Source organism: Staurois parvus, unplaced genomic scaffold (assembly GCF_062004578.1).
Source record: "Staurois parvus isolate SC_StPar_1 unplaced genomic scaffold, SC_StPar_1.0 ptg000792l, whole genome shotgun sequence".
Lineage (NCBI taxonomy): Eukaryota > Metazoa > Chordata > Amphibia > Anura > Ranidae > Staurois > Staurois parvus.
The window spans coordinates 173135-185048 of NW_028318588.1; the positions used below are offsets into that span (position 1 = coordinate 173135).

At 43.7% G+C, this 11914-nt stretch overlaps 2 protein-coding genes and 1 long non-coding RNA gene across 3 annotated transcripts; 2 read left to right on the forward strand and 1 right to left on the reverse strand.

The window, feature by feature from the left end:
- On the forward strand, positions 1-2803 carry LOC149444292 (uncharacterized). Its single transcript, XM_089654711.1, has 4 exons — positions 1-415; positions 1110-1430; positions 1569-1670; positions 2658-2803. Exons 1-4 carry the CDS (start codon positions 1-3, stop codon positions 2801-2803), a joined length of 984 nt encoding a protein of 327 aa, XP_089510837.1.
- A 54-nt stretch (positions 2804-2857) lies between these two features.
- Positions 2858-8740, reverse strand: LOC149444293 (uncharacterized). The gene is made up of 2 exons (XR_016306535.1): positions 7242-8740; positions 2858-7178 (listed from the first exon to the last, which is right to left on the reverse strand). It is a non-coding gene; the product is annotated as an uncharacterized LOC149444293 (long non-coding RNA).
- Positions 8741-8760: 20 nt separating this feature from the next.
- Positions 8761-10737, forward strand: LOC149444294 (uncharacterized). The gene is made up of 2 exons (XM_089654706.1): positions 8761-10124; positions 10522-10737. The coding sequence occupies exons 1-2, from the start codon at positions 8761-8763 to the stop codon at positions 10691-10693; spliced, it is 1536 nt and encodes a 511-aa protein (XP_089510832.1). The 3' UTR covers positions 10694-10737.
- Positions 10738-11914: the final 1177 nt, after the last annotated feature.

The following is an 11914-nucleotide window of genomic DNA, read 5'->3' on the forward strand; positions in this document are numbered from 1 at the left end:
ATGACCCTTCTAAGAGTCTTCATTGCTTTCTGCTTTCTGCAGCTGGCATTTGGTGTGGAATTTGCTCATGCCCGGCAATTGGACAACCGCCTGGAGGCTACAGCCGGATCTAAACTGGTAATCCCATGTGTGTTCACCACAGAGGATCTCTCTGGAGCCAGCAATGTTGGGATCGAGTGGGGAATGACTCCGGAAGGAGGCGGTCCCTACAGACCCATCCTGCGCCATACTGACATCAACCCGCAGAAGTTCCAAGGGAAAAGGTTCCATCTGCATCTGACCCGCTCAGTTGAAGAGGACTGCTCCTTGGTCATCAGCCCGGTCCTGCACAGAGACAGCGGAACCTACGAGGTCCGCCTCACCGTGGACAACGTCCACCATCATCCATTCAGGAAGATCATTGTTCAAGTAAATGGTAAGTGTTACAGGTTCTGGTTTATTATTCATTATATGGGGGTCTTCTCCCGCTGTGGGGGGTCTACTGAAGACAAGGACAAGGCGCTTGACAATGTAAACAAACTCATATCTGCTATGGCGACTGCGTTTGTTTACGTTCTATTAATAAAGCAAGGGGCGGGCATAAAGGTATAAATAGAATAGTTCATCTTAGAGCCCAACTCCGGGAAAAGTAAGAGACCTCCTCGCTGCTTCCCACTGAGAGGGTTCACTGCTTGTTTGTGTCTAGGGGACGACAAAATTAGTTGTACATACCTGATCCTCCGCTCCCCTATGTTCCTATGGTAGATGATTCCACCGCACAGGAAGTGAGGGGAAATCTATCCAATGGGGACACAGAGAGCAATGTTTTTCAACAACAGATTGATCCCATGTGAGGTTTTCATTGCTGTGCCCCCATTGGGGAGGTTTCTCACCACTTCCTGTTCTTGTGGTCCTGGACCCCAGTACAAGAAATAAGAGGAAATGTGCGCCTCTAACCCCACCCGGCTTCATCCAGAAATGGAAGACACCTGATTTGTTTTTGATTCGTGACCAACTGGACCAGAGACATGTGGAGTAGATCTATAGACATGAATGCACACAGCTTTGCTCAGCTCTAGTGTTCATTATTCGGACATTTAAACTAATTTCCTTTGTTTTTCTTTCATCAGATCCCACTTCGGAGGCGGCTGACACCGAGACCGTCAAGAAGCACCATGGAGACCTACCGACACCAAGCAAGACCCCTTCAGTCACTGACACTGATGAGGGCATTGGGATGTCTCCACCAACAACACAGACCAATTACTATGGATCAGGAATCTTATATGCAGGTAGCGAGACCCCTTCAGTCACTGACACCAAGGACTCAGGGATGTCTCCACCAACTACGGGTGAGACTACCGACTATGATTCTGGAATCCTACATACAGATAACGAGCCCCCTTTAGATAATGACACCAATGGCTCTGGGATGTCTCCACCAACAATGGGTGAGACCAGTGACTATGATTCTGGAATCTTATATACAGCTAGCGAGCCCCCTTCAGTCACTGACACCAATGGCTCTGGGATGTCTCCACCAACAATGGGTGAGACCAGTGACTATGATTCTGGAATCTTATATACAGCTAGCGAGCCCAATTCAGTCACTGACACCAATGGCTCTAGGATGTCTCCACCAACAATGGGTGAGACCAGTGACTACGATTCTGGAATCTTCTATACAGCTAGTGAGACCCTTTCAGTCACTGACACCAATGGCTCCGGGATGTCTCCACCAACAATGGATGGAACCAGTGACTATGATTCTGGAATCTTATATACAGCTAGCGAGCCCCCTTCAGTCACTGACACCAATGGCTCTGGGATGTCTCCACCAACAATGGGTGAGACCACTGACTATGATTCTGGAATCTTATATACAGCTAGCGAACCCTCTTCAGTCACTGACACCAATGGCTCTGGGATGTCTCCACCAATAATGGGTGAGACCAGTGACTATGATTCTGAAATCTTATATACAGCTAGCGAACCCTCTTCAGTCACTGACACCAATGGCTCTGGGATGTCTCCACCAATAATGGGTGAGACCAGTGACTATGATTCTGGAATCTTATATACAGCTAGCGAACCCTCTTCAGTCACTGACACCAATGGCTCTGGGATGTCTCCACCAACAATGGGTGAGACCAGTGACTATGATTCTGAAATTTTATATACAGCTAGCGAGCCCCCTTCAGTCACTGACACCAATGGCTCCGGGATGTCTCCACCAACAATGGATGGAACCAGTGGCTATGATTCTGGAATCTTATATACAGTTAGCGAGCCCCCTTCAGTCACTGACACCAATGGCTCTGGGATGTCTCCACCAACAATGGGTGAGACCAGTGACTATGATTCTGGAATCTTGTATACAGCTAGCGAGCCCCCTTCAGTCACTGACACCAATGGCTCTGGGATGTCTCCACCAACAATGGGTGAGACCAGTGACTATGATTCTGGAATCTTATATACAGCTAGCGAACCCCCTTCAGTCACTGACACCAATGGCTCTGGGATGTCTCCACCAACAATGGGTGAGACCAGTGACTATGATTCTGAAATCTTATATACAGCTAGCGAGCCCCCTTCAGTCACTGACACCAATGGCTCTGGGATGTCTCCACCAACAATGGGTGAGACCAGTGACTATGATTCTGGAATCTTATATACAGCTAGCGAACCTTCTTCAGTCACTGACACTAATGGCTCCGGGATGTCTCCACCAACAATGGATGGAACCAGTGACTATGATTCTGGAATCTTATATACAGCTAGCGAGCCCCCTTCAGTCACTGACACCAATGGCTCTGGGATGTGACGTGGAAACCCAAAACTCATGGGTTTCAGTAACATTTTGACTGCTGAAGCCGGATTGAAAAGTAGATGTTTATTATACAAGCATGTAGCTAGACCTCCATGCAGGGAGAGCAGAACAATACATGGTGTTGGATTCAAAGTTATGCTCTATCTTACTAAGGTTTTCTAATACAATTTATATGCTCTACAGTGGGTGGTAACTAGCTATCTGATCTTTCTTTGAAGAGTCATCTGTATCTTTGGTGTAACTCATTGAGATGCGAATAGTTATCCATATGTTATTGTTACTTTCCAGTGTCCTTTGTTGTTTAACAGATCTTCAAAGGCTGTGACAATAGTCTTGTAGACAATAGGTGGTGTGAACTGGAAGTAGAAAATGTTGAGCCAGCAGGAGAGAACATGAGGTGTGAAACTGTTGTTTCTCATACAGAAACAAGGAAATAAAAATAAATAGGTTGTTAGGCCATCTAATTCAATAAATGGCTGCTCCATTTTCCCTTACAATCCCTCCTCTTGGACATCATATTGTCCAAACAATTATCCCTTCATAAAAAGAAATTTGAGAAACATTTTTACTTTACAATTCCTCCCCTCCTTTAAATTCTCATACATCTCACTTTGTTTGCCTAATATTTCTTTCTAGTTCATATTTCTCCTGATATATATATATATCCAATTTACTTCTGCAGAAAAATCTAATTTTGCTTCACAAAGGCTGAAAAATGCAAAACATTAAACAAAAATTAAAAATCAAAAAGTCTAAAAAACTGTGTGTTGGGCTAACTGTTTATGAACGCCAAGTCTGTAGTTGATTCCTCCAATGTATCCTTGACAGCTAGTCCTCCATAAGACTGTACTGCAACACCTAAGAACTCGTACAATGTTCATACATAATATTTTCTTCAGGACCATCGCAGTCCACATGACAAGAAACTTCAGGTAGGTGTGCAGATCTGCTGCAATTATAGCAAATTGAGCTTTGACTTCTATTCATGGACAGCTGAAATGATAAGTGGAAATGTTCTTCAGATACTCAAAAGTTTTGAAACCACTTTTCTCCATCACTGTTGTTTGTGGCTGATGTCAAGAAGTCCCGGAATAAGGGAGGATATTTTTGAAGATGGCGTCATTCAGATTGCTAGTCCAACATTAGGTATTTAACAAAAATGCCCATGAAGCCATGGCGTTTTTATTTTTCTGCCGAAGTAAATCTGTGTTATAGAGACAATAAGACCTAGAAGAAAAGAAATACATCTTAATACGAGGAGAAACCATTCTCACTTTGTATAATGTGTTACTCAGTCGTCATCCAAACTTAACTACACTATTCATAATTCAATCATAAACAATCGGCCATCTTAAAAAGGGCCTATCATGTATGGCTGGGATCAGTGACCAGGAACATGTAAGCACAGAGACAGGAGACTTGGAGAGCACAGAATACAGGACTTAGAAGAATGGCAGGAGGACAGTTCAGCACTGGGGCACTGGTCTTAAAATCAAGCAGGACACAAAATGCTAGTAAGAAACATTTGTAGCACTGGGGATCAGGGCTCACAGGGAATGCAGGCACACAGGATACAGCTGATATATCAAGGATTCTAAGACCGGAAGGATACCCAACAGTATCATCTGGGGAGAACACAGCATGTCCGCACATGCAACAAGGGCGAGGGCCCTTGTAAGGGCCGAGGCGCAGAGTCTAAGGAACTGCCTTGTCTTCTCCAGAGCTCTTGAAGGTAGAGATGGGTTTGCTGCAGACAGTCCCCAGGTTGCGGTCCTCGTACTCACCCAGGCAGGAAGCTACTGGGAATTACTAACTGATAAATAAGAACCCCTTGCAGTGATGAGGCACAGGGATCACTGGACAGTAGGGAGCTCAGTTCAAGCTGACATGCATAGAAACACACAGACACTGGGAACAGAAAACTAGGAGTAGGTAGTAAAGCAAGCAAACAAACAGGAGTCTCTAAGAGCAGATAGAGATGTACGGTGACACCAAACAGGAAACAGGATTGAAACACATTCGGAGACACAGAGACAATCTGCTAGGACCTTTAAGGTGTAAAGCCTGAGGCAATGAGCCACATTAGAATGAGAAGAGATGGCCTGGCTGGGCTCATTAAATCAGCAGGAGGTTAAGTAGCCTTAAACACAAGTCTTGTGGGACAATAGGCAACAGCAGAACCTTATAATTTAAAGTCATGGAACTACATGTACCAGCATACCCCTGCTGCTCTTTGGAAATAGAGGAGACAGATCTGAAGAAAAGCTGAACATAGAACATAGATTTAATTTAAAATCTTGACAATATCTAACTAAGCTTAACAATCAATATAGTAACACTAACACACATTCATTATATTTCTTAGGATATTATAGGTGTTAAAATAGAGAAACAATTATTCAACTCAATAGTCAAACTTTCACAATAATATAAAAACTTTATAAGATAGAAAATGCTCAGTTCTATTGTCACTGGTATCAGGGGATTTCTGGCTTTGTCTGGTTCGTTTGGGGACCTCCCTTAAGAGTGTTGAACTCGTGAATACCAGAGCCCATACATGTTAGATCAGAACACACAACAAAGAAGATCTAACACCCAATATAGGAAAATAGGAACTTCCAAAGAAGGTACAAACTTAACCAACTACACCGATATCAGCTAATGGGGGTGAAACATTTAAGTATTTACAAAAGAAAACAGAGTAATAAAACAAGGAAGAAAACAATTTGGAACAATACTTCCATTGGTTGATTTTTTTTTTTTTATGAAGGCTGTGATCTTCCGTTCTGAAAGCCTGAAAGAAGTCCAACCAAGGCATTGATCTAATCTGAGGAATAGGCATCAATTACATTTAGTAACAAACATGACACTTTCCTCCTAATAAACCAATGGTTAAAGATCTAACAACAAAACATACAGTACATACTTTTAAAATTTTCTCTTAGTTGTTCTAACCGTGCACTTTTCTAATACCAAAAATTATTGACGTCAAATTAATTATTACCACGTGGATTTTGTTTATGGTATACCATTAAGAAAAAAATTATTATTATACACCATGGTTAAAAATGATCAGCTCAATGTAAACCTTTTAGTAAGCTACCATTCGTGTGCAAGAGTTATACTTCACCATACTGAACACTTGGAAACTTCCAAAACTGTATCTTCTAAAAAACAAACACAAGATAGTGAATACACATAACAATTCACTATTAACATCTGATTTCCTTTTAGAGTTCACTTGGCTCAGTAAATTTGCATGACCATACAGCTGTTCTCATTCACAAACCATGCAATTAACCTGTGTTAAAGAAAAAGGGGGGTCAGCACTCGGTGGGCTGTCAGCACCTTAAACATATGAGACAGCACTCCTGATTTTTAAACTTTAAATAAGATCAGTGAAAATGCTTTTTACATGTCACTAATTCTTTTAATATTCCCCTTGACTTTTTATCAATTTTAATAACGGCAATGGGTGTGGCTTAAATGTCCAAACCAATTTTACATGTTTTTTGTTTTGTTTTTCCTACATTAAATTTATCACATTCCTAAATTGGAAAGTGCAAAACTTCTGCATATTACACTTATAGCTTTACGATTTTAAGTGATTAGTTACCCCAATCATGTCTCAATTTGTTTAAACTTCTAAAAGTCAAGAATCAAAATTTAGTAATTTTAAGATCAAAATGTGTTTATCTTCTAGATGTTGCCATGGCCATCATGGTATTGACTCGTTACCTTTACGTGCAACATCACATCACCTTAAAACATAAGTAACAAACACAAAACAAATCATTATGCCACTGATATTGAATCAGTATTGTCAAATATTTTGCTGACAGGGCACTTTAGGCACATTAATACAGTCAACCCAGACAATACAACATACAATCCATGGATCTCACACATCTTATCACAACAACATACTCTCACAATTAGTTTGCTTAAATTCTAGACAAAAATATGAGCACATTTCTCTAATAAGGCTGCATTCTCTCTTATTTTTTTATTTTTTCTGCACTGTACCTCAAATCTATATATAGATCTCATTATTTCCCTTTTTTTTTTTTTTTTCTTTTTTTTTTTTTTTTTTTTTACATTCTTTCAAGAGTTTAAGGTGAAATTTCCCTTCTAGGGGTACTAAACCCCTGTGTGCCTTGGTTCCATTCCTTGAGGGATTCAGCCACTCCTGTTCCAAAGTTATATATCATGTACTTTGGCAATCCAGGAGGAGCTCCCAGTGGTATCACACAGATACCCATTTGGGGTGTACACGGTGGTACAATTCCCCATCTCACACGGTGGTGAGACTTCCTCAAGAATTAATCTATTACTAGGCCCCCACGATCAAATGCAAGATACGATATACCTAGATAATGTCAGAATTCTTCTATTACTGAGCCCCCACGATCAAATGCAAGATACGATATACCTAGATAATGTCAGAATTCTTCTATTACTAGGCCCCCACGATCATATGCAAAGATACGATATACCTAGATAATAGCAGGAACCGTATATCTGGCCCCCAATCCTGGCCAAGGATATATACCAGACTATACTATGCATAAATCAGCCACACAGACCGAACAGGGACACCTCAGTCACATAGGCTGAGGGGATTCGGTTATACAGAGTAAAACAATTCAGGAATGTAAAAAAAAATAAAAAATACTTCTTTCTACAAAAAGAGAGACAGTCCACTTATATGTAAAACACATGGCAGCGCATAAAGAGATCAATACAGTACAACCAAAGCAACCAAAATTTCAATAGGAAAAGATTATAGAACTTTTTAGAGAAAGTATAGTATCTGATAGCTTTGTTTCCCTAAAAAGTCTTTCACATCAGTTTATAGACACTGCTGTAGAATAGAAAAGACAGTTCCTCTACTTATGGTGTGACTTTATGGAGAGCCACGCAGAAGAGAAAAAAAGAAGAAAGCTTCATCAATCAAAACTGGTACTAATGTTTCAAGCAGTGCTGTTTTTTTAAGCAGCCTGTCACCCATGGCAATGGACCACGTGGCCCCACCACACTTAGTACCTTATCAGTCATACCTCAAGATATTTTGAGTCAGAAGACCCGATCCCTGACCTGCCCAGTCGCCCGGTAACAGGAACTGCAGAGATCCTACCTAACCACACATTGCACCTGAAATAGGGCAAATCATTCAGCAGAACACATTCATGCAAAAGGACAGTAATAAGTAACAGATAGTATGGAAAGTAAAAAGAAAATAAAAAAATTCAACAGTCAAGGTTCTTGGAAAGGGTACTTTTCCACAACATCGACTTTACATACAAAGGCACAGCACAAGGGGAAATCATAGTAAGCAGAAAGTTAGCTTACCAATGCCAGCAGAGATGACTTCCCAGGTTGTGCTGTCCTTCTGTGTCTAAACGATGTCTGTAGAGTTTCCCTTTCCGGCTCGAAGGACCAAATTGACGTGGAAACCCAAAACTCATGGGTTTCAGTAACATTTTGACTGCTGAAGCCGGATTGAAAAGTAGATGTTTATTATACAAGCATGTAGCTAGACCTCCATGCAGGGAGAGCAGAACAATACATGGTGTTGGATTCAAAGTTATGCTCTATCTTACTAAGGTTTTCTAATACAATTTATATGCTCTACAGTGGGTGGTAACTAGCTATCTGATCTTTCTTTGAAGAGTCATCTGTATCTTTGGTGTAACTCATTGAGATGCGAATAGTTATCCATATGTTATTGTTACTTTCCAGTGTCCTTTGTTGTTTAACAGATCTTCAAAGGCTGTGACAATAGTCTTGTAGACAATAGGTGGTGTGAACTGGAAGTAGAAAATGTTGAGCCAGCAGGAGAGAACATGAGGTGTGAAACTGTTGTTTCTCATACAGAAACAAGGAAATAAAAATAAATAGGTTGTTAGGCCATCTAATTCAATAAATGGCTGCTCCATTTTCGCTTACAGATGTCTCCACCAACAATGGATGAGACCAGTGACTATGATTCTGGAATCTTATATACAGCTAGCGAGCCCCCTTCAGTCACTGACACCAATGGCTCTGGGATGTCTCCACCAACAATGGATGAGACCAGTGACTATGATTCTGGAATCTTATATACAGATAGCGAGCCCCCTTCAGTCATCCACACCGAGGACTCCGGGATGTCTCCACCAACCATGGGTGAGACCACTGACTATGATTCGGGAACCCTATATACAAATAGCGAGCCCCCTTCAGTAACTAACACTGCGGGCCAACAGATGTCTCCAACAATGACTGAGGCCAGTGGCCAAGGTCAAGGAAGCCTACATGAAGAGAACGAGCCAACTTCAGTCACTGACACCAAAGGCTTCGGGATGTCTCCGCCAACAACAGGTGGGGCCAGGGACTATGATTCGGGAACCTTGCACATAGATAGTGAGGCCCCTTCAGTCACTGACACAGAGAAGAGTTCTGGGATTTCTACACCAACGATGGCTGAAACCAGCAACTACGATTCAGGAAGCCTAGATATATATAGCACTACCCCATCAGTCACTGACACCGAGGGCTCCATGATGTTTCCACCGACTGAGACCAGTGGCTACAATGCGGGAAGTCTAGATATAGACGGTGCACCCCCTTCAGTTACTGACACTGAGGGCTCCAGGATGTTACCACCAATGCCTGAGACCAATGACTATGACTCAGGAAGCCTAGATAAAGACAGCGTGATCCCTTCTCTCACGGAATCTGAGGGCTCTAGGATGTTACCACCAATGCCTGAGATCAGTGACCATGATTCGGGAAGGCTAGATACAAATAGCACAACCCCTTCAGTCAATGACACCAAGGTCTCCAGGCTATCTCCACCAACAACTGAGACCAGTGACCATGATTCAGGAAGGCTAGATAAAAATAGCACAACCCCTTCAGGCACTGACACCAAGGTCTCCAGGATATCTCCACCAACAACAACTGAGACCAGTGACCATGATTCAGGAAGGCTAGATAAAAATAGCACAACCCCTTCAGTCACTGACACCAAGGTCTACAGGATATCTACAACAACAACAACTAAGACCAGTGACCATGATTCGGGAAGACTACATAAAAATACTGAAACCTCTTCAGTCACTGACACCAAGGTCTCTGGGATGTCTCAACCAACAATAAATGAGACCAGTGACCATGAATCGGAAATCCAACACATCGACCCTGATGTGAAATTTATCGCTTATATTCTCTTTCAAATGAAGATAAAGGGCCTCCTTCCAGTAGTAGGTGGGATAGTTGGAGTCGTTGTTCTAGCACTGACCATCGCCAGCGCATTAGGATGCTACTATGGGTAAGTTATCGCATGTTCTTCATAGCTTTTCTCTATTTTCTACACATTTTCATGCTATCACCCACTGTCACTGAGCCCAAACCTCCTAATATTTACCTATTTCCTGCCTGTAGGTAGGTATGATCAGATGGGGGTGGGGTGTTTTCTGTGCTCATTGCCCGGGGTGTAGCAGCACAAGCCCCTCACTGGTCACAATGAGGATATCGCACCCCTAACATTTGTTCTATGGGGGAGGTGAATGAACTGAGGCCGCTGGTGACAGTAACAGACGGGTGATGGGCTGTGACTATTTGTCTTTTTATCAAACACCGATCTAGGTGGAGTCGGCTATTAATTGTGAGAATTTCTGACTGTTTATGGACACATTCTTATCACATATCTTTCTTTATCTCTACAGAATTAAATACTGCAAGGAAAGACCAAAACTGATGGCGAGGCTCAGGGAGATGGAAGAAGGCCTCGCAGACACAGACGAAGAATGCGCATCGGAGGAAGGACTAGAAGAGGAGGAAGAACCTTGGGAAGTCGTTGTGATAACACCCAACTCCATGTCCGTTATCTCCTCCTAAACACCGGAATGCTGTGAAGTAACCGCAGGCGGCTGCAGAGCGGTACATGCGTGTCAATGGGCTGCACTTGGCAACAGGTACTGCCCATCAAGAGGGATAGAGGGAATCATTTCTGCTGCAGCCGTGAAGTAAAGGATGGAGGTGGAGGCACGGATACAGCCTCTGCAGCAACACGGGGAGTGGTTGAAGGACAGATAAAAAGAAACTCAACCACATGGACAAGGCTAAATGCCTGGCCTCCTATGCCCCCGGATCACACCACTGCACTGCGGGGGGGGGGGGGGGGGTGGGTACTGCTGGCGGTACGTCTAAGCCCAGCGCAGTCCGAGGCAATCCACTGCCTCGCTGTGTCTGGAAATTGAACTTTATGCGGGGCTATGTGACATCTCAACAAAGTTTGTTGAAAACAAAAACAGTGTAATGCGTCCAGATTGGCACGTCATCATTGCACTGATCTCGGCCGGCAAACACCGCACACCAGACACTAAGTTGTGACACCACCGCTGGTGTCAGAAGTGCGGAGATCCAAAAAACCAAACATGCTTCTGCTGTCCCCCACCAGTCCTACACCAAGAACTGAGCAATCAAACACCAACCATCGCTCAGTTCTCAGGACTGCTGAGCAAAGTGTGTTGACTGCCAGTCACTGCTCTCTGCTCTGCTCCTCCAGCACTTATTGGAGGGCCAGGCTTTGCAAGGGGCGGGGCGGGGGGGCTGGCTCAGGATCCCCGCAGAGGCTGGACCTGCTCTGTGATGTCACCAGACGGTGGAATTTAATCCATTGTCTGCTGAATCTGAGTCACAGGAGTGCAGAACTAAGAGCGCGCCCGGGACCCGCAGGAGAAGTAGGAGCAAAAGACCCGCAGGAGAAGTAGGAGCAAAAGACCCGCAGGAGAAGTAGGACCAAAAGACGTTTCCCATCCTTCTCTGTTAACATACTCTAAACGTATGCCCACCACATCCCCTGCATCCTCTGCCACCCTCTCCCAACACTGTTCACCTCTACATCCCCTGCATTCCCTGCCACCCTCTCCCAACACTGCCCACCTCTGCATCCCCTGCCACCCTCTCCCAACACTGCCCACCTCTGCATCCCCTGCCACCCTCTCCCAACACTGCCCACCTCTGCATCCCCTGCCACCCTCTCCCAACACTGCCCACCTCTGCATCCCCTGCCACCCTCTCCCAACACTGCCCACCTCTGCATCCCCTGCCACCCTC